Consider the following 22,483-nt stretch of genomic DNA (forward strand, 5'->3'; position numbering starts at 1 on the left):
CGTTTGTATGTGACCTTGAATCACAAAGCGATTCTCCTCAGAAAACGCAAGCAAACAGACAACACAGAGCTGGGCCACCCAAAACTAAAAGCTCACAAGAAGCCAAAAGGTAGCTAAAATCAGGCCACATAGAGAAACAGTAAAAATGGATCAACTCACGCTTCAGAGTGGGTAATGTCATCCAAAGTAGCGGAGGCAGACACATATCTGAAGACACAACAGCAAGATCAATAAACAGCAATGCAGCGGATGCTCTCACATTAACATTTACACAATATTTGACAACCATGACTATAATCTATAAATACATTTTCGATCAAAAGAGCAAAACTTGACAGCACATTTCATTCTGAATGAAAACAAAGAGGAGTTTGACAGGTGAGTGGTTGGCACTATACTGTAATTACACGCTAGACCATCAGTCTTCTTCACACAAAACGTGTTTTTGTACAACACAAAAATGTCAACGACACTATCACATTGGAATACCGTACAATAGATCCACATACATGATGTCATTTTGATCTCATTCCAGCAGTCTTTATGCTGTGTGTTTGCTACAATTTATCCGTAGGATGGTGGGGTATGGGAGGGGGCAAGACAAGTACAAAGGACATGTCACATTTGATGGACAATTAGATTGAAACAGTGAAAAACATTTTAGCAGCATAATTCTGGAGCGAACACCCTTGAACGACATTACAGAAAAACGCCACATGGGCAGTGATGAAAGCAAAATTCTGACAAAAGAAGATACTGCAATACACTGTCCCTATATTGTTTTAGTACTTTTTTTCGTTTTCTCTGAAATAAATATAATTTTTGAGAGCCTAACATGCATGAAAACAAACTTTGCACCTGGGGGAAAATTAGCTATTGTAAAGTTCTCACAAAATTACAAAAATGGTGCTGTGGGACGCCTAAATATTCGGAAAAATTAAATTATATTGTCAATTCAAATTTTTTTCAAATCTAGCATCACTGCTCTTATTCACAATGTGCAGGAAAAAAAGACCATGATTACATCATACCAGCAAAACCTTAATCGCCATAAGTCAGGCACGTCCAAAGTCCGGCCGGCCGGCCAAATCTGGCCCCCGGTCAGATTTCATACAGCCCGCAGCTTCGGTCTTATAATGTATTATTTATGGCCCGCCTGCACTGTCAAACTGAATAAAAAAAAATCATGAAACTTTAAACTGTAATTACTCCTATTACCAAAAGGTGGAAGCACCACCCCTCTCCGCTCATTTCTGCCATGGCGACTGCAAAGAAAACGAGGAAAGTCGACATTGAGGGCCGTCGCTTTCAAGAGAAATGGGAATTACAATACTTCTTCACTGACAATCAAGGCAATTGTGTTTGTCTAATTTCTAAAGAGACGGTTGCCTTGTTTAAGGATTTCAACCCAAAGAGACACAGACTAAACATGCGAACACATACGACAAGCTAACAGGGAGTGACCGTGCTGATAAAGTGAAGCAGCTCCAACCTGAATAACAGAGATTCTTCACGCGGGCTATGAGTCAAAATGAAATCAAAAGTAAATATTACTTAATATTAAATATTACGAAGTGGCCATGTTAATACTGTTGATGTTATGAACCTGTACACGTGACACAAACTATTACTTTCTGACTCTTCAGATATGAATGAAAGGCAAAAATTGTTTTTTAGAGTTGTTCACATCTGCCTGAGTGGCTTATATTTGGTTATTTTGTCATTTAAAAAATAAAGCGAATTGGAACGATGAAATTTGTTTTGTAACAGTGTGTATTTGCATGAAATCTTCGTAGTTAAAAAAATGTCCGAAAAAACTATTGGCCCCCGGGCCCCTTCACTTTATCAAATCTGGCCCTCCTTGCCAAAAGTTTGGACACCCCTGCCATATGGGGTGCACCAATTACATTATTTCAGGCCGATCATCGACCCCAATCTTCAAAAAGCCTGATCTGCCGATCCCAATTTTTTTCATAACTCTGCATATGCAGAGTTATGAAAAAAAATGGGATCGGCAGTAATGAATTTTTTTCATAACTCTATATCAGTGGTTCTCAAAGTGGGCGGTACCGCCCCCCTGGGGGCGGTGGAAAGATCTGGGGGGGCGGTGAGGACGAAATGGGCGGTAGGGGGGCGGTGAGGACAAAGGGGGCAGTGAGGACAAAGGGGGCAGTAGGGGGGCAGCAGTCCGAAGTCAGAAGTTGAAGGGGGCGGTAGGGGGTCGGCAGTCTGAAGTCGAAGTCAGAAGTTGGAACGTTTGCTTGACGACACGTGCAGTAGGACGAGTCAGTCGACGGGGGGGGGGGGGAGGTGTACGACGATTTGTACACAACATGTGCGGTAGGACGAGTCAGTCGACGGGGGGGGGGCGCTAGGAATTCACTGGGGAGCCAAGGGGGCGCTAGCCTGAAAAAGTTTGGGAACCACTGCTCTATATAAACTAGTATATGCATCCATCAGTGCAGGCGTGCGTGTGTGTGTGTGTGTGTGTGTGTGTGTGTGTGTGTGTGTGTGTGTGTGTGTGTGTGTGTGTGTGTGTGTGTGTGTGTGTGTGTGTGTGAGCGTGTGTTGGGGTAGTAGAGCTTTTAATAACATGCATAAATTGAACAGAGCTTGTATTTATTTGTACTAGGCATCATTAAAAAAATAAATTAATAAAAGACAACAGAACAGGGTTCTTGCAGGTTTGAGTTGAGTGAAATTTTTGACCGTTTTAAGACCATTATGCATATACGTAGATTTAAGACCAACACGATGTACAGTAATCCCTCATTTATCGCAGTTAATTGGTTCCAAGACCACCCATGATATGTGAAAATCCGCAAAGTAGTGTCACCCTTTTTTTAACATACATACATTGTTTGCATATCAAATAGTGTAGATTAAACCATACAAGTGCATATCTTTTCATGAGAATATTAATAATTTTAAACATGTAAAGACTATATTACATAGTATAAATGACATAAAGAAAATAATGTATAAATAATATGAACATAAAAATGATTCGTGTGCGTGTGTGCGTGTGTGCGTGAGACATGTGTATGTAGCTAAAGCTCAGCCGCGGACCGGAAGTCACGGCAGAGGGTGGTGAAACTGGCCCAACGCATCATCGGCACATCACTTCCTACCATCGAGACGATTTACCAAAAACAGTGCCTTAAGAAGGTATGCAGCATCATCAAAGACTCCAGTCATCCCAACCAGACTGTTTACCCTTCTTCCTTCTAGGAAGCGATATCGGACTCTTTGGGTCAAGACGAGTAGACTGAGGAAAAGCTTTTTCCCCTCTGCCGTCATCGCCCTGAACTCCGCAGCTTATCATTCTGAACCCTGCAGCACAATAACCCCACCACAACAACACCTGTATTACCTGCATATACTGTCCATATCTGCATATAATTCTATATAATCTATATATTCATTCATCACTCTTACTCGGCTTGTACATATCTGTTCACATCTGGTTACACTGACACTATATATATTTGTAACCCTATATTTATGATTAGCATTTTCTAGTACCACCTGCAAATATTTGTTCTACTGCACCTTATTGTAAATACTTAGCCAGTCATATCCGCACTCGTCCCTCTTGTATATTATCCCGCATAGTATAACTCACCTCATATTTACCTGATTGCACTGTACCTACTGCTCAGTATTCTTTTTACTCTGCACTTTACTGCTTTTTGCACTTCTGGTTGGATGTCAAATTTCTTTTCGTTGTACCGTACTTGTGCTTTACGTAAATTTGAATCTAATCTAAAGTATACGTACTCAAAATATGTTTTTAGAACTCTTTTATTATTATAACTTTTTTATAACAAGGTACAAGTGTACATACTGTAAATATGTTTTTAAAACTCATTATTATAACAATCTTTTTATAACAAGGTATAATACTGTAAATATGGTTTTAGAATTCTTATTATTATAACTTTTTTATAAAAAGGTACAAGTATACATACTACTGCAATTGTGTGGACACTCCCTGCCTTCTGCTGGCATGCGGGCAATTTTCCTGCCATAATTCCTCAATTTTTTGGGCGGGGGGGAAATCCGCGATGTACTGAATGTAGTGCGATGTAGCGAGGGATTACTGTATTACTAGAAGCATTGTGTGTGTGTGTGTGTGTGTGTGTGTGTGTGTGTGTGTGTGTGTGTGTGTGTGTGTGTGTGTGTGTGTGTGTGTGTGTGCGCGCGCGTGCGTGCGTGCTTGCACACAGGGCGATGTGATGCGAAGTGCAGTGGTGTTGGAATAGTACTGCGTGTTGCATGCTTCTTCCTGCTTGCTACCTTCTGCTTTCAGGTACTGCCGCCAGCTCGCCCCCTGTTTCCGGGGGCGAAAAGAGGAGCCGAGTGCTTAAGCCTCCTTAGCCGGTACAAAGCCTCTCCACCGTCAGACTTTTGCATGCTTCCTCGTGGCCACACACGGTAACTGGGTGTCTCGCGGCTCCAGGCCAAAGTGCCGGGGATCGACCGGGGAGCAACAGTGGGCCCTTAAGCGTGATGTGCAGGCCCACCACCGCGTGGATATGCCCTGGCGTCCGCTAACCACTGTCCCAGCCATCGTCTGGAATGAAAAGGCTAAGGGAGCAAATTCCGACAGAAAACCCAGCTTGGACTCCGTTAGGCAAACTCATGCTTTAAAAAAAACACTGTTCTGGCAACTCCTGCCGCCAACCTGCTGCCAAATGTATCGGTTCACCGTTCCTTTGGATGACAACAGGAAGGCTGAGTGGGGAGCCCTGCTGCCTGGCAGCCACAGCCTGCCTGCTTCATTGGGTGCATGGAGCTCAGGGATCTATCCTAATAAGTGGGCTGTACATTCACACACCAAGCAACACAAAGAAATTACCGAAGATTCCAGCATTACTCCTGGGGTGCTGGAATGTCAGGACTATGACAACCTACAAGAGATTAGTGATGTCCGTAAAACAGCAGTTATAAAAAACGAACTGCTAAAGCGCAGAATTGACATCTCGGCCCTCCAGGAAACACGACTCCAAGGATCTGGCTCACTCAAGGAAAAGGACTATACCTTTTTCTAGCCCCCCGAGGAAACCCGGGAATACGGAGTAGGGTTCGCTGTCAGGAACACACTCCTGGGAGCAGAGGTACCACCCACAGGAGGCTCCGAGAGAATCCTGGCTCTCTGCCTCAATAGTACATCCACGGGACCTGTCCACCTAGTGCAGGGGTGGGCAAACTTTTTGACTAGCGGGCCGAATTTGGTTCTAAATTTAGACCGGGGGCCGATCCAGGAGCAGATGGATGTAGTGTTACTGTGAAGTAATAGAAATGACATGTAAAGGTCATTGCATAAAAGGTTTGTACTTTTACTAGGTAGTAAAGGTACTTTTAGCAGGTAGTAAAGCATGGATATTCAAAAAAAGCTTTTTGAAAACAAATGCATTTATTAAGAGCATTAAAAAAAGATTTCACCAAAAAACTACTATCAGTGATTCTCATTATATACGACACTGTTATTATGAATAATAATTTCCATCACTTCAGCGCCTGCAGGTCAGATTTATGAAATATGTACATATATCTAATGAGGCGAAATCACATCAAATGGAAAACATTCTGACCAAATATATCATCTTGGAGAATCAAAGAATGAAAGAATACATCCAAATAAAGTAATAAAGAAATCAATAGTATTGTTGGTCTCCCTTTTTTGCAAGTGCATCATGGTCTGGAGTAAAATTTGTTGTGGTAATTCTTAGAATAGAGCCGAGGTGTCGGTCCGTTAACCTAGATCTGTGACGGGCTTTGTTGACGTTCATGTGGCTGAACGTCTGCTCACACACGTAGGTCGATCCAAACTGTTCACTCTTTTTAACACTCGGCACTCAGTGTCCACCTTTCTTTTCCTTGGGCCACTCATTTTAATGGAAGGATTCCAGGGGAACGTTTGTGGGTGGCTTTAGCGTAAAACTGTATCTGAAAGTTCAGCGCGCGAACTACGAGAATGCTGACGTCACAGCCCACACTCGAAATGCGGCACTGATAGAAATGGAGCGCGCACTGCGCCAGGTCTGTACTACTGAGTACGTACACGCGACTTGTGAGTGTGCACCGAGCTTTCTGACACTGCTTCTGGGAGTAAATGCGCGGGCGGGCGTTTCCCCATCTACTGGAAACCCAGTCATTGCAGGGAAAATGACCAAAAAAAATTAATAATACATTTAATTCAGGTTTGGCGGACCAGATTAAATGGCCCAGTGGGCCGGATGTGGCCCGTGGGCCGTAGTTTGCCCATGTCTGCTCTAGACGTGCCAACGACTATTGGCTACAGCTCTGCAGCAACATTCAATCCTGCTGACACAGGCACCATTAGACCCGTGTTCGACGGCATCAAAAAGGCACTTGGACCATCACCCCACAAAATTGCCCCATTGAAATCAGCTTCAGGAGAAACCATCACTGACCGCTCTAAACAGCTGGACCGCTGGGTGGAATGATAGATGATAACAGAACTTCCTAAGAACCATATTCGCAACACAACTACTATATACAGTACATCTAAGTTTACAAAGTTCATCTCATTTAGCACTGATCTCAGTTTCGAGGGCTTTCATTTCAGCAACTTTTTCTTTGACCGCCCTTCTATGGGGATTGGACTTGGCCAGAAGCTGAGCAATCTTGAAGCCACCTTGCTCTCAGTTTGTTCAGCAAGGGCATTAACTTCCCTGAATTTCTTGACCAGAAACAGTTGACTTGACACATCACGAATTCCACAGGAAGGTAGCGTAGTGGACACGCAATGGGATTGGCAGTTTTTAACTGCGTAAAATCAATTAAATTAATGATTGCTTTCTACCATACCGCCTTTTATTTTCTGCGGAAAATGATTTGTGGATATGAAAGAAAATACCGTATTTTCCGCACTATAAGGGGCTTCGGGTTAAAAAGCGAACCTTCATTTCGGAGGCTAATCTGTACTTAATCCACATAGGAAGCACTGCATTACAGGGCGCATGCATGCCATGATTTAAGGTAAACATAAAAAAAAAGGAAAAAAGAAGAAATGGAAATAAAACAGTGAGTTTGGTTATATTTTATTCTACTATTTAACCATGTACTGCAGTAGTTCCAAACCTTTTTTGCGCCACGGACCGGTTACGTGTAAGAAATATTTTTGCGGACCGGCCTTTATTTAAATAAATACATTTATATAAATAAATAATATATTTATAATAAATATTTGAATACGACCCCTCCGCGAGTCGTCACCTTATCGTGGTGGAGGGGTTTGCATGCCCCTATGATCCTAGGAGCCATGTTGTCGGGGGCTTCATGCCCCTGGTAGGGTCACCCATGGCAAACGGGTCCTAGGTGAGGGGTCAGACAAAGCACGGCTCACCCAAGCCCCTTATGATGAACAACATAAATGGACTTTGTTTTCCCTCGCCCGGACGCGGGTCACCGGGGCCTCCCTCTGGAGCCAGGCCTGGAGGCGGGGCTCGAAGGCGAGCGTCTGTTGGCCGGGCCTTCGCCCATGGGGCCCGGCCGGGCATAGCCCAAAATGGAAACGTGGGTCCCCCTTCCCATGGGCTCACCACCTGTGGGAGGGGCCGAAGGGGTCGGGTGCAATGTGAGCTGGGCGGCAGCCAAAGGCAGGGACCTTGGCGGTCTGATCCCCGGCTGCAGAAGCTGGCTCTTGGGACATGGAATGTCACCTCTCTGGCTGGAAAGGAGCCCGAGCTGGTGTGCGAGGCAGAAAGATTCCGACTAGATATAGTCGGACTAGCCTCCACACACAGTTTGGGTTCCGGTACAAGCCCTCTCGAGAGGGGCTGGACTCTCTTCCACTCTGGAGTTGCCCACGGTGAGAGGCGTCGAGCAGGTGTGGGTATACTTATTGCCCCCCGGCTGGGCGCCTGCACATTGGGGTTCACCCCGGTGAACGAGAGGGTAGCCTCCCTCCGCCTTCCGGTGGGGGGACGGGTCCTGACTGTTGTTTGTGTCTATGCACCAAACAGCAGCTCAGAGTACCCACCCTTCTTGGGGTCCCTGGAGGAAGTGCTGGAGAGCGCTCCTTCTGGGGACTCTATCGTTCTACTGGGTGACTTCAATGCTCACGTGGGCAATGACAGTGAGACCTGGAAGGGCGTGATTGGGAGGAACGGCCCCCCTGATCTGAACCCGAGCGGTGTTCTATTGTTGGACTTCTGTGCTCGACACGGATTTTCAATAATGAACACCATGTTCAAACATAAGGGTGTCCATGTGTGCACTTGGCACCAGGACACCCTAGGCCGCAGTTCGATGATCGACTTTGTAGTCGTGTCATCGGATTTGCGGCCGCATGTTTTGGACACTCGGGTGAAGAGAGGGGCGGAGCTGTCAACTGATCACCACCTGGTGGTGGGTTGGCTCCGATGGTGGGGGAAGATGCCGGTCAGACCTGGCAGACCCAAACGCTCTGTGAGGGTCTGCTGGGAACGTCTGGCAGAATCTCCTGTCAGGAAGAGCTTCAACTCCCACCTCCGGCAGAGCTTTTCCCACGTCCCGGGGGAGGCGGGGGACATTGAGTCTGAGTGGACCATGTTCCGCGCCTCCATTGTTGAGGCGGCCGACCGGAGCTGTGGCCGTAAGGTCGTTGGTGCCTGTCGTGGCGGCAATCCCCGAACCCGCTGGTGGACACCGGCGGTAAGGGATGCCGTCAAGCTGAAGAAGGGGTCCTATCGGGCCGTTTTGGCCTGCGGGACTCCGGAGGCAGCTGACAGGTACCGGATGGCCAAGCGGAACGCGGCTTCGGCGGTTGCTGAGGCAAAAACCCGGGCGTGGGAGGAGTTCGGTGAGGCCATGGAGAATGACTTTCGGACGGCTTCGAGGAAATTCTGGTCCACCATCCGGCGTCTCAGGAGGGGGAAGCAGTGCAACGTCAACACTGTTTACAGTGGGGATGGCGTGCTGCTGACCTCGACTCGGGACGTCGTGAGTCGGTGGGGAGAATACTTCGAAGACCTCCTCAATTCCACCTACACACCTTCCATTTAGGAAGCAGGGCCTGGAGACTCTGAGGCGGATTCTCCAATCTCTGGGGTCGAAGTCACTGAGGTAGTCAAAAAACTCCTCGGTGGCAAGGCCCCGGGGGTGGATGAGATCCGCCCGGAGTTCTTAAAGGCTCTAGATGTTGTGGGGCTGTCATGGCTGACACGCCTCTACAACGTTGCGTGGACATCGGGTACAGTGCCTCTGGATTGGCAGACTGGGGTGCTGGTTCCCCTCTTTAAGAAGGGGGACCGGAGGGTGTGTTCCAATTACAGGGGAATCACACTCCTCAGCCTCCCTGGTAAGGTCTATTCAGGGGTGCTGGAGAGGAGGGTCCTCTCCGGATCGGGGATGAGATCCTGCCCCAAGTGGAGGAGTTCAAGTATCTTGGAGTCTTGTTCACGAGTGAGGGGAGGACGGAGCGTGAGATCGACAGGCGGATCGGTGCAGCGTCGGCAGTAATGCGGACCCTGTACCGGTCCGTTGTGGTGAAGAGAGAGCTGAGCCAAAAGGCAAAGCTCTCAATTTACCGGTCGATTTACGCTCCTACCCTCACCTATGGTCACGAGCTATGGGTCGTGACCGAAAGAACGAGATCTCGGATACAAGCGGCCGAAATGAGTTTTCTCCGCAGGATGTCCGGGCTCTCCCTTAGAGATAGGGTGAGAAGCTCGGTCATCCGGGAGAGACTCGGAGTAGAGTCGCTACTCCTCCACGTTGAGAGGAGCCAGATGAGGTGGCTCGGGCATCTTATCAGGATGCCTCCTGGACGCCTCCCTGGGGAGGTGTTCCGGGCATGTCTCACCGGTAGGAGACCCCGGGGACGACCCAGGACGCGCTGGAGAGACTATGTCTTTTTTTCAAGATTCAAGATGGCGGCGCGTGCACACGCAGCGGCCACTCTCTGTCCCGTCAGTACGGTGATTTGTTCGTCTAATGAGTGTTCGTCCGACAGTCTTGTGTGTTCGTCTCGTCCGTGCTACAAGTACAGCAGGCAGGTTCTGCTTGACATCGGCAGAAGTGGGTTTTGCGGCGTTCTGGACTTTGAAGCGTCGACATTAAAGGCGCTCGGACTGCTACGTCCTGATCCGTCGCCGACCTCACCCGCTATTCCTCCCCCGGTTGGGAGTCGTCGGAAACGGTGTGCGAGGAAGCAGAAGAGGGGCAAGCGCGGAGGCGTCCGGGCCAGGCTGGCGGCCAACCCAGCGCGACCGGCGGTGCCCTCCATTCTTCTGGCGAATGTTCGATCGCTGGACAACAAAATGGATTACGTTCGCCTGCTGAGGTCTACGAACCGGACGGTGCGGAACTGCTGTGTGCTCGTGTTCACCGAGACCTGGTTGAGTGACAACATTCCGGACTCTGCGGTGCATCTGGAGCGGCTAGCGTGCTATCGGGCGGACCGTGCCATTGTACGAGGGGGAAAGTCGCGAGGAGGTGGAATATGCGTCTACATCCGAGAAGAATGGTGCCGGGACTCTGTGATGGTATGTAAGCACTGCTCGCCGCTTGTGGAGTTTGTGATCATTAAGTGCCGTCCTTTTTATCTGCCGAGGGAATTTACCGCGATTCTGCTAGTCGCGGTATACATCCCGCCTTCCAACATCGAAGGAGACAGGACCGCGGCGCTTGGCGAACTGTACCAGGCCGTCAGTGAACAGCAAACGGCGCACCCTGACGGTTTCACCATCTTCGCTGGAGACTTCAATCATGCCAACCTGAAGTCTGTTTTCCCGAGGCTTCACCAGCATGTTCCTTTTCCGACACGTGGAGACAGCTTCCTGGACCTGGTCTACTCGGCGCAAAAGGGAGCCTTCAAAGCCACCCCCCTCCCCCATCTGGGGCTTTCTGACCATCTCACCGTTTTGCTTTTGCCCGCATACAGACAATTGGTAAAGGCATCCAGGCCGGTTCGGAGGCAGGTTCGAGTGTGGCCTGAGGGTGCCTCCGATGCACTTCGTGACTGCTTCGACACCACTGACTGGGACTTGTTTAAGCAGGCAGCCACCTACAACGATTGGACGGACATAGAGGAATATACTGACTCTGTTACCTCTTACATCACGAAGTGCATCGATGATGTGACTTGCTCGAAATCCGTCGTCACTCGCGCGAACTGGAAGCCGTGGCTGACGGGGGCTGTCCTCAGACTGTTGAGGGCCAGGGACAAGGCTTTCAGGGCAGGGGATGAGGCTGGCTTGAGGACAGCGAGGGCCGACCTGTCCCGAGGCATCAAAGAAGCGAAGAAGGCGTTCTCGTGCAAGGTCTCCACCCATTTCAAGGACAGCAAGGACGCACGTAGCCTTTGGCGGGGCATTCAGACCATCACAGACTACAAGCCCGCGCCGAGGAGCTGTGAGGGCGACGTCCGCCTGCTGAACGATCTGAACCGCTTCTTTGCTCGCTTCGACGCCCAGAACAGCACTTGCCCGCTGAAGACCACTCCCCCCCCACACGAGCAGCCCCTGCGCCTCTCTGCCGACGGTGTGAGGAGGGCGCTTGCCGCTATTGACACCCGTAAGGCGGCGGGCCCTGACAACATCCCGGGTCGAGCGCTGAAGGACTGCGCTGGGGAGCTGTCGGGTGTCTTCAAAGACATCTTTAACGTTTCCCTGCAGCAGGCCATCGTCCCCTCGTGTTTCAAGGCTGCCACCATCGTTCCTGTGCCGAAGAAACCTGCACCGTCCTGCTTCAATGACTACCGCCCTGTGGCACTGACGCCCATCATCATGAAGTGCTTTGAGCGGCTGGTCTTGGAGCACATCAAGTCCGTTCTCCCCCCCACCATTGACCCTTTCCAGTTTGCGTACCGTGCCAAGCGGTCCTCTGAGGATGCCATCTGCTCTGCCCTCCACTCGGCCCTCACCCACCTGGAGAGAAGGGACTCATATGTGAGGTTGCTGTTTGTGGACTTCAGCTCTGCCTTCAACACCATTGTGCCGCAGCGACTCATCTCCAAACTCGACGAGCTGGGCCTCAGTACCTCCCTCTGCAACTGGATACTGGACTTCCTCTGTCAGAGGCCTCAGGTGGTGCGTGTTGGCGACAAAATCTCCGCCAGCATCACGCTGAGCACGGGGGCCCCCCAGGGCTGCGTGCTCAGTCCATTGCTCTTCACCCTGCTGACGCATGACTGCACTGCGACCTACAGCGACAACCGCATAGTGAAGTTTGCTGACGACACGACTCTGGTGGGTCTCATCACGAAGGGCGACGAGACTCGGTACAGGTCGGAAGTTGACCTTCTGACCACGTGGTGCAGGGACAACAACCTCCTGCTGAACGTCAGTAAGACCAAGGAAATCATTGTGGACTTCCGGAAGGGTCACACAACACACCTGCCGCTGATCATCGACGGTGCTGTGGTGGAGAGGGTGAGCTGCACCAAGTTCCTGGGGGTGCACATCAGTGAGGACCTCTCCTGGTCCGCGAACACCTCGTCACTGGCAAAGAAAGCTCAGCGCCGCCTGTATTTCCTGCGGAAGCTCAGGCGTGCATGTGCTCCTCAGGCAGTCCTGTCTACATTCTACCGTGGCACCATTGAGAGCGTCCTCACCAGTTGCATCGCTGTCTGGGGTGGTAACTGCACTGAACAGAACTTGAAGGCCCTGCAGCGCATAGTGAATACGGCTGGTAAGATTATTGGTGCTTCGCTTCCCTCCCTGAAGGACATTTACACCTCCCATCTCGCCCGCAAGGCAACCTCGATTGCCAGAGATGTGAGTCACCCGGCTCACTCCTTGTTTGACCTTCTGCCCTCTGGGAAGAGGTACAGGAGCCTGCGCTCCCGCACCACCAGACTCGCCAACAGCTTCTTTCTCCAGGCTGTTAGGGCCCTGAACTCGCTACCCCCTTCTGCGTAGCGTGCGGCACTGTTGCGCTATTTTCGGGAATGTCTGCTGTACGCGTTTTTACGCTCCTCTTAATTAATTATTTATTTATTTATTGTTGTGTTATTTATTCATTATTTATTCAGCACGCTTTTGTTATACTGGTTTACTGTTTGTCTGTTGTGAGCCATGTCTTGTCACCGTGGGATAGGGGGGAACGAAATTTCGGTTTCTTTGTGTGTCTTTGGCATGTGGAGAAATTGACAATAAAGCTGACTTTGACTTTTGACTTTGACTTTGATGTCTCTCAGCTGGCCTGGGAACGCCTTGGGATCCCCCGGGATGAGCTGGATGAAGTGGCTGGGGAGAGGGAAGTCTGGGAGTCCCTCCTAAAGCTGCTGCCCCCACGACCCGACCCCGGATAAGCGGAAGAAGATGGATGGATGGATTTGAATACGATGAAATAAAATGATACGACTGGCATAAAAAATATATATAAACCACATAAAAAGAAAACTCACCATTACGTTAGATTCACCAACAGTAAAAAGGTTTCTTGGCGTTAGCAATACGGTTAGCCACTCAGAATGATGCTCTCAGTGCACTCACATTTGTTGATGTGGTTGTGGCGGCCTTCAGTAATTGCTTCCGTCCTTCTTGTTCACGTTTTTTTCTTTCAAAATATTCCAAAAGTTTGTCTTTTAATGAAGGATGCTTGGTGTCCATGTGGCGAAGCACTTTAGAAGGCTTCATTGCCTCGTTAGCTAGCCTGTCGCCACATATTATGCAGTGTGGGCTTGGCGTGTCAGAGTCACCTACGGCAATAAATCCATATTTGAAGTAGGACTCCGGAAAATTTCTTTTAAATGCAGCTATCCTTTTCTTAGAAGTCGTAGCCTCTTTTTCTTCCGTCTCCTCTTGCTCATTGTTACTTGCTGCCAAGGTGCACCTTCGATTTTTGAGACTATTAAAGGCTTTTAAGTGCCCCTTATGGTGCGGAAAATGCAGTAAATTTAAGACTAGACTGGTTAAAATTTAAGATGTAGGGTGTAGGATGAAAATATGGGTGATTTAAAGACTTTTTAAGGCCCTAAATTTTACTCTTTCAATTTTAGACTTTTTAAGGACCCAAGGGAACTCAGAGAAAGCCGTGCACGTCTAAATTGTGTCTGAAAGTGTCAGAATAAAAGTGTACACAAATACATACGCGTTGGAAGTCTGCACATCCTGCCAACTCTTTGTGAGATTCTGTTTGAACTCATTGAGAGGGCTGAGGCCCAGTTTCCTCTTGAGTTCTGCGGCATGTCTCTCCTTGGCGGACAGAACCTGACGTAAGGTGCTGATCTCCTCCTCCACCTGAAAAGCAAAAGATACGGGGCACATGAACAAAGTTCGATTCAATGGCACCAACAAGGCCTTCAATAAAGGAAAGTATACAAAAGTAGAAAACAATGGGACATCACAAAATAAAAAGTACGCCTAGCTCATTAATCAAAATTACTACATTTTTAGTGTCAAGAAGATTTAGTTAGAGAATTAATTTTAAACACAAACGTTTGAGATTGAAGTGTGTCTCTACTGTCGCAAACTAGACTGATGACATGTCAGTAGCAACGTGACAAGATATGGTTCTAAATAATAGTAGCCTTTGACTGTTTCATGCCACCTAAATTTATTTACGCTTGCCTAATCGCGCCAGAACAAATTTCATAAATTAATACGATGAACTGAAGACGCCGTTGCATTTTGTAAATGTATTATTCAGTAATTTGAGTTTTAGCCACTTGAACCATCTGTTCCACACATTTTTCCACATTAGATTATAGGAAATGCTTTAACCAAAATATAAAGCCCAGAAAATGCACCACCGAAAAAGGCTTACAGGGGAAGTGAATGTTATAATTATTATTGTTTTAACAATATGTTCTATGCCCCACCACAAGTCTAAACATGGCAGTCAAATTATTATTGCAGTTTCGGAATATGAATTAAGCAGATAAATCAACCCCTTTTGATTCATATCAGGGGGTGGCCATTTTGACACTCGCTGCCAACAGAAACGAACCTCACTGTTGAAGCCTCAGCCAACGCCCAAACTCAGCTCAGCTTGCAAATGTCGCATGACCAAACTCAGAAAATAAGACAACATTAAAATGCTTCAGGTAACTTTTCATTTTTAATTCCTTTGGATGAATGACCCAAAGTTTCAAGTACCGTATTTTCCGGACTACAAGTCGCAGTTTTTTTCATAGTTTGGCCGGGGGTGCAATTTATAATCAGGAGCGACTTATATGTGAAATTATTAACACTTTATTACTTGATCATTAACACATTTTCTACTTACTATAGTGTAGTAGATCACTTCACATGTTTTCACTTAAACCGCATGAGGGCGCATGAGGGCTGTGGTCAGACAGTGAGTCATGACCAAATAGTAGAGGTGTAACGGTTTTGAACCAAACTGGAAAACCTCGGTTCCAAGTAATTTGGTTCAACTACTCGTGCAGTCATCCTAAACTGCGGTTTGGCCGTGCACGTCATAATTCTGCACTCTGTTGAGGACTTGAATCCAGCATAAACTCACATGTGATTTGACAGCAATGATGGACAAACCCGAACTAGCAGCGCCCACACCCACATTCCGGTCGGCCATGTGGAGACATTTTGGATTTCCGAATGAGAGGAAAGAGGATGGTGGTCGTACCATTAACCGAGCGCAAGTTATTTGTCGTTTGCGTTAAATAAAACTGTACAGTAACACGTCAAACATGCTCGTGCATATGAGGAGAAGCTTGCTTGGCACTGAGTTTGACATAACTGAGGAGTTTTGATAATATGGGAATAATGTGTGGAATAGATTTGGATAATACAGATAGTATACTAAAACGGTAGGAAACAAGCAGTGGGAACAGATATTTTGGCTCGTGAAACTTAAAAGGAGTTGAAATTTAGCCAAGTAAAATTTTTCAATTGGGAATAAGACATTTGGACCAAATTGAATTCAGTCAAAAGGGAGCGAGGTTGCTCAATGTACCTAATCAATGCAATAGTTGTTAGTTAATTACACCTCAGTGGAAATTATGTTGTGAGAGAGTTGTGTCCATTAAAAAGAGAGTTAAACGGGCTGTAAGAACTTCTGACCTTTAAATTCATTATGCATAAAAAGCGACAGTTAACAACATGATAAAGTAAAACATCAGACAAAGTAAAGAGCCAGAGGAATTAGTCTGATTATTCTTTCCTAGCTTATCGATGAGAATAATTGATTAGGATAATTTTATTGGGAGCCATCTGTTGCTGCATGATCCCCCATAACACAGACCCACACTTAGCCTCTCGAGTAGAAATATTTATTGATAATTTTATTGAAACTTGGATTGATGTATTTACGAAAGATTTAATTGGCGAGACTGTCCAAACAGGTAGAATTATTTTTAGGATTCAATGTTTGCTTGCGCACTTGCATACTAAATTTGCTTGTTATGGGATGAGAGTTGAGTTGTAGGGGTGAATGAATGGGCGCCCGTGTGTCTGTGAGTGTGTGGGTGTGTGCGTGCGCAATATGATTGGCCAAGATAGTTTGGAGTTGGGGTGTTGTGATCACGATAGAGGATAAAATTCCTCTCACCTGAAAGTATAGTACACATTGGAATACATAGGATTTGATGATTGATCAGGGGCACCACTGACAACAAAATGGTACGATCGGTATGATACTATGCCGGCACGCTTCGTTGGTTCCTTTTGATCCCTAATGACACGATTTAACACATTGTATGAATGTGTCAAAGGGGGGAGAGTGAGTGTAAATGAGTAAGTAGAATCAATTTGTAAATTATGAGATTCAATGTTTTTTCAAATGTACTTGTTTTTGAAGCCTCAACAGGGCATGTAAGAATTCAACATACAGTGATGGAAGGATAAGGTTTAATCTTTTTTTTTTTTTAAGACGAACTGCAAACGGTGATGAATCATACAGCTACAAGATAAGCAACAAATATTTAGAAGGTCATTTAATGTAGGAGATAAATAGACCAATTACAAGGAATAGGGAATATGTTTGATTAAAGAATAATAACTAGAAAATGCAGTTTCTGGAGAAATTGCGTGTGAAGGTGAAGAAACTGAATAACTTCTGGGGGAATGCTGCAGAATGATGTTGGAATGAGTTGAATTACTTGAAAAATGTAGAAATTAGAGGTGAAAAACGACATTTTGTGAAATTTTGCGGAAATTCTTAACGTGACAACGTGAATTTTTTTAATTTGGCAATTTTGGGAATGTCGAGAATCTTTCCGAATGTGATTTGAATGTGGTGAATGATATGAATTTCAAACTGGAACGACGTAAATGTGAAATGCTGAATGTGCCATTAAGAATGAATGGGGAAAATGTTGTCATAAATTTGCAAATTTTGCGAAAACGGAAAATTTTCGGAACGAGAAAAATGGAAGCCCTCATCTCGTGAATATTTGGAATACGTCAAAAGTGGAATGGAGTGAATCGGTTGAATTATGTGGAAGTAGTAGAAGGACAGAAAAGTGAGGAGAATAAAATAGAAGAAGAAGAAGAAGAAGAAGAAGAAGAAGAAGAAGAAGAAGGAAGTGAATGGTGTAAAATAAGTGTGAAGGCCTATTATCAAATATTATGTATATTAAAAGATTCAGCAGTTGAACCATGAACCATTTTGGGAAAATGATGAATGCTTTGAACATGAATTGAATTGAACATGAGACATAGATAACTGAAAGATACACTGAATTTGAATTGGGTTCAAGCACTCCCTCTCGCATTGAAGTGTGTGCATATGTCTGTTAATCCCCGAACTGGCCACACCCCTTTTGAGTTGCAGAAAAGTCGCTGTTTTCCTGGGCCAATTTTGGCCCTTCCAGTTGCTGATCCGGATGGTGGTAAGCGAGCACACGCATCTTAGACCAATTGTCCAGTTTTATAATTCCAGGTTTGTTGAGCACACTGCAGCAGACCCAGATGGTGCCGCCGAGATTCAAATCACCCCAACTAACTGGCTGAAAGTCCTGAAGAGAAAGTGGACAAAGCCTCGGTGGACTGGACCCTTTGCAGTGGTGGAGCGCACATCGCATGCCGTCCGGCTGGCCGGCAAAGGAGACGCGTGGTATCATCTATCCCAGTGTGCCCCTGTGAAGGATTCCTGCAAAGATCCAGATCCGCCATCGACAGCGTCCCCACTCCCAATCGAAAAAGAGGCAGAATAATCCTCTTCCCCTTGGTGGCCAGGTAGTCTACCCTGAGCCACTGAAGACAAAGACTGCACAGCAGACATTTTCAGATTCCTTCCGGACAGAGCAGAGCTGCAAAGCGGGTAAGAACTGTGCTAACCCTCAACCAGCAGGCGTGCCAAGCCCCCAACGGCTGAACTACTACGAGCAAGTGTTATCTTGGACTGATGTTATTGACAACATTTTGATCACCTAAGGCAAAGAGACCGTGTGAGCCTTTTCCTGCATTATAGCATGCCGCAGGTTTTTCACTCACACACTCAAGTTGAACAGGAGAATTGAGGCGAGACCTCCTCCTCACGGCAGTTTCTTGCTAACATTGAAGTTTTTGATCATGTATCACCTTTGCAACCCCCACCCTGTCCTCCCTCATTTACTCTCTTAATGCTAGGTATTTATGCTCTTGCTCTCTTCATCATTTCTCCACTGGTATGGATCAAATTACGAACTCCCATCCAATTGGTACAAATTCCCGACGCACATTCAAATGACACCTGGACGGACATCGATACTCTCATGCCTACAGCCGCCACTATTCCCCCAAACCTAGCGTGAGCACGTGTATCATCTGTGTTCGTTTTACATGGTTTATGGATGTTGTTGTGTTCCTTGATTCCGCTCTTTGTGACACGGACTGATGACTACTGTAATTGAGAGCCACGAGTTAGATTGACCAGCCGCTTATCAGATGTTCCAATATTCACGTGTTCATGACACACTTTGTTAGTTTGTCCTTGTTTTTTGGTTGACTTCTGTCGAGGTCAAAAGGGGGACTGAAAAGGGAGCAACAGCAATGTCTAAATGTTTTATATTAATTTTATATTAATTTATACAAACAGTTGCTCCATCAGAGCACAGACACGGCACACACAGCTTGGTGACTTCCATTGCACATAAGGCAGAGCTCATTAACGTCATGAAACATTGATACAAAACATTCAGTAGATAAGACATTCTTATAAGGATATGTTTTTCCTTCTTTTCCCCTCCCCTTCCGTATTCCTGCTTGCGGACAGTATAAAACCTTCTGATCTGGAGTCTGACGTTGTTGGTCTCATCTGCTGAAGTGCACTTGTACTGACTGCCGTGAAGCAACCCAAGATCTTGCAAATAAAGAACCAACTATTACTCCACATCTTTGTTTTCTTTGCTCAACGACGGACATCTTGAACAAAACGCAACAGGTGGTAACTCACTGAATCAGAAAAAAAGCATATAGAAAACATATTGCACGTCTTTCTAATATGCATATTTCAGGGCCATTTTTGCAGTGCTGATGTTTTTTCAATATATTGTGCAGCCGTAATTTGGAGCATTGCCAAGTTCAGTAGGGGGACTAAAGAGGACACAAAATGACAAAATGATGCGTTGCAACAAAAGAGAAACAGCAGAAAGTGTCAAAATTTGAAACCAGTAACACTGACCTTGGCAAGCTCATTCTGAAGAGCCTCAGCTTCCTCCTCTGTCAGGCCTGGTGAGAGGGGGCTGCCCAAACCTCTCTGCGCCCCTTCCACCGGAAAATCTACTAGGCTGCTGGCATGTTCCACGGGCAGACCCTTGTTAGGGGAGTTCAAGTTGACATCTGCACCGCACGCAAGAAACAATGAAGGTAAAAATGAAAGCATACACATTCGTTGATTAAAAAATACATATTACCGTATTTTCCGCACCATAAGGCGCTTTCGGGTGAAAAGGCGCAGACTCAATCGTGGGGTCTATTTTGTATTTAATCAACACATAGGGCGCACCGCATTATAGCGCACATGCATGCCATAAATTACGGTAGACAAAAACACGTCGTGGGAGCAAGACCGTGAGTTCGGCTGTACTTTATTCTACTGTTTAACCATGTACTCTACTGTACTCACATTATTGTTAATCAATATTTATACGCAAGTCCATCCAAGTCCTCATCTTCTGTATTCAAATTAAACAGTTTGGCAAGTTCGCCACTAAACATGCTAAGTAACCTCTTGTCATTGACTCGTGATTGTCACGTTGCTCTTCTGCAATGATCCTAGCTTTCCAGAATGCTCTAATTGTGCCTCGTAAACATGTCTCTGACTATGCCATTTTAGAGCGTCCTAATGCTTTGCACAAACTATAGTAATTATTTATCAATGGTGGCAGCGGTACGTACAGCCCTCTGATTGGTTTACCGCCCCAATCTACAAAAAACATAATGTCCTCTGATTAGTTCATCGGGTCTACATATTACGTCTGTATATTACCTCTCTGTGTGGCAGAAGCCACACAAAACAACTTTACAGATTTGCAGAAACGATAGTATTTATTTATCAATGGCGGCAGAGATATTCTGATATTCTTCAGACTCTATGTGTTACGTACAGTATTCTGATTGTTTTTTTGCCCCGATCTACGTAAAACTTAATGTCCTCTGATTGGCTCTCTACGTAAAACGTAATATCCTCTGATTGGTTCATTGGGTCTACATATTACACCTGTATATTACGGAAGCCACACAAAACAATTATACAGAATTTGGAATTCGGTCCACACACAAGACGCACCTTATTAAAAGGCGCACCTTCATTTTTGGCTTTAAAGTGCGCCTTATGGTGCGGAAAATACGGTAAATATTTTGGAGGCCAATGATTGGTCCAAGACAATGCTTTATTTACACGCTTGTGGCAGATGTCCCATGTCCCATGTTTTTAAAAACCAAAAAAAATTAAACATCCGCGGTACTTCTTTAACATGTTTGCTTTCGCTTTCACAACCTTCCTTCCATCTTCTTTATTAATTTGATGTCTTCTGGCTGAAATAAGCAGCCACAAACCAATCAGCAGTTGCAACAATCCATCGCAGTAACGCACTCTCCATCGTTGTTATTCGTGCGTGCGAGCGATGGTCGCTAATAATGTAGTGTGACCAGAAAAAGAGGATTTTTGTGAGGGGGTCTTTTTCCTGAGTGGAGGGGGGGTCATTTGTGTCATATGTTATGACACAAATGACATGGTGTCTGTACAGCAATTGCATCTATTGGCCCGAATAACAAAACAACATATATAGTACAATAACGAAAACATATTTACACTAACAAAAGATATGTGTACAATGAAATGACATCTGTTAGTTTTAAAGTGGTACACTAAGTAAAAAAAGACAAACGAAATATGGCCATCGGTGCAGCACTTGAAGAAAAAAAAAGGGATCCTCTTCAGTCCTCTTGCGGGGTGCATTGGCAACTTTATTTGCCACAGACACGTAACTGCCTGCCTTGCATGTCAAGCACTCAGCTTCATAAGGATCACAACCCTGGCGAAAGCACGGGAATTTTTTTTATTCAACTCCGTGAACGCGCATTTTCGTTTTGGCATTGCCTGTAAACACTCGCTGTAGACTGGCCAGCCCACCCTACTTCGTAGCAAAGTGACTAGATTTGAGAAGAAGGGCGTGACTTCTTTGCGAACTACACAGAAAAACCTGGAATTGAGTGAAATGGAATGGAGTGGTAATTCTATTGACAATGTACTTACTGTACATGTATTATGTTTGAGGCAGTCCAACAAAATTCTTCAAGATTTTGAAATTCCCCCTGGACATTTTGTTAGGGCTCAAAAGTTGGACATACCCGGGAAAAATATGACATCTGGTCACCCTACTATGATGTGACGTATGCCAAGTTGTGGAGAAGTACTCTTAGAGTGTAGAGCCGGGAAGACCGAAGCAGAGTAGAGTGGAGCAGGGTAGGTACCATCCGTCGGTGGAAATTAGGCTTAACAAGCTACCTCCCTGCTGTGGCAGATGTTTTTTATTTTGTGGACATGTATTTGACACCTCTGAGTATAAACTGAAAGCCAGAGTCATGTGTTCAACCTGGCCAAGGACAAAGTAAATTGGCGCTAAAGTTGGTTTAAAATCATAGGAAAATATACGCTCTATGTGGCTGAACTTTTACATCAAACAGTCGAGTGGACCCTCACAGAAGGTACACTTTGAAGAGTCACTTCAGGCTCTCAAATGGAGGATATCTTACAACGATCTGAAAGTGACGTCAACGTCGAATTCTGTCAGCTGTCAACAAGACGGCCTTGCTTGCAGTGCCAGGAAAACTGCTTTTCAAATGTCACCAAAACAGTTCACATTTGCCTTGAGGTTGTTTGCGAGATACAATTTAAACAGGAGACGTAGTGTTTCAACGTCATGTAAATACGAGAAAATGCGCCAAAGTCACTTAACTATACAAGAGCATTCTTTTTTGTAGCATCATTGGTCATATAGCATGTAGCAGCGAGCCAATTCCGTTCTTTTCGGTTCGATACACAAGCGACCAAAATGACACATCTGTAGGCCTTCACACACATCCAACTTTTACATGCACGTTGCAATGCATTAACTTTAGACTTTCACATTTTCTCTCAT

The 22,483-nt window shown here is 45.9% G+C and overlaps 2 protein-coding genes and 2 long non-coding RNA genes across 20 annotated transcripts in view; 1 reads left to right on the forward strand and 3 right to left on the reverse strand.

Moving 5' to 3' along the window:
- The window catches only part of LOC148401278 (tumor protein D54-like), a 92,110-nt gene that overhangs the window by 69,357 nt on the left and 270 nt on the right, over window positions 1–22,483 (reverse strand). For 15 of the 16 annotated variants that reach the window (XR_015857086.1, XR_015857085.1, XM_088368633.1 and 12 more), the window contains exons 2-4: window positions 19,522–19,679; window positions 14,047–14,195; window positions 160–207 (exon numbers count right to left, since the gene is read on the reverse strand). Coding sequence is in view for 14 of the 16 variants with exons in the window: in XM_088368633.1 (XP_088224759.1) it covers window positions 160–207; window positions 14,047–14,195; window positions 19,522–19,679 (355 nt within the window). In the remaining 2 variants the exon portion in view is untranslated. The remainder of the gene's footprint in view (window positions 1–159; window positions 208–14,046; window positions 14,196–19,521; window positions 19,680–22,483) is intronic. The other variant, XM_088368628.1, reaches the window with a different exon arrangement.
- LOC148401279 (uncharacterized) lies at window positions 4,121–14,040 on the reverse strand. The gene is made up of 2 exons (XR_015857089.1): window positions 11,993–14,040; window positions 4,121–11,879 (listed from the first exon to the last, which is right to left on the reverse strand). It is a non-coding gene; the product is annotated as an uncharacterized LOC148401279 (long non-coding RNA).
- On the forward strand, window positions 9,879–13,030 carry LOC148401280 (uncharacterized). 2 transcript variants are annotated; one of them, XM_088368623.1, is made up of 2 exons: window positions 9,879–12,383; window positions 12,519–13,030. In XM_088368623.1, exons 1-2 carry the CDS (start codon window positions 9,882–9,884, stop codon window positions 12,870–12,872), a joined length of 2,856 nt encoding a protein of 951 aa, XP_088224749.1. In that variant the 5' UTR covers window positions 9,879–9,881; the 3' UTR covers window positions 12,873–13,030. The 2 variants fall into 2 exon arrangements, with proteins under 2 accessions (XP_088224749.1, XP_088224750.1); XM_088368624.1 differs by having other exon boundaries at window positions 9,879–12,642; window positions 12,708–12,859.
- Window positions 18,896–19,498, reverse strand: LOC148401281 (uncharacterized). The gene is made up of 2 exons (XR_015857088.1): window positions 19,294–19,498; window positions 18,896–19,200 (listed from the first exon to the last, which is right to left on the reverse strand). It is a non-coding gene; the product is annotated as an uncharacterized LOC148401281 (long non-coding RNA).

Source organism: Syngnathus floridae, chromosome 2 (assembly GCF_059516105.1).
Source record: "Syngnathus floridae isolate MCC-2025c chromosome 2, RoL_Sflo_1.0, whole genome shotgun sequence".
Taxonomy (NCBI): Eukaryota; Metazoa; Chordata; class Actinopteri; order Syngnathiformes; family Syngnathidae; genus Syngnathus; species Syngnathus floridae.

Excerpts from the sequence above, each read along its gene's own strand:
- LOC148401280 (XM_088368623.1), top strand. The coding sequence starts at position 9,882 with ATGGCGGCGCGTGCACACGCAGCGGCCACTCTCTGTCCCGTCAGTACG. Across the intron at positions 12,384-12,518 it reads ACGGTGCTGTGGTGGAGAGG|GCAGTCCTGTCTACATTCTA; the intron begins GTGAGCTGCACC and ends TGTGCTCCTCAG.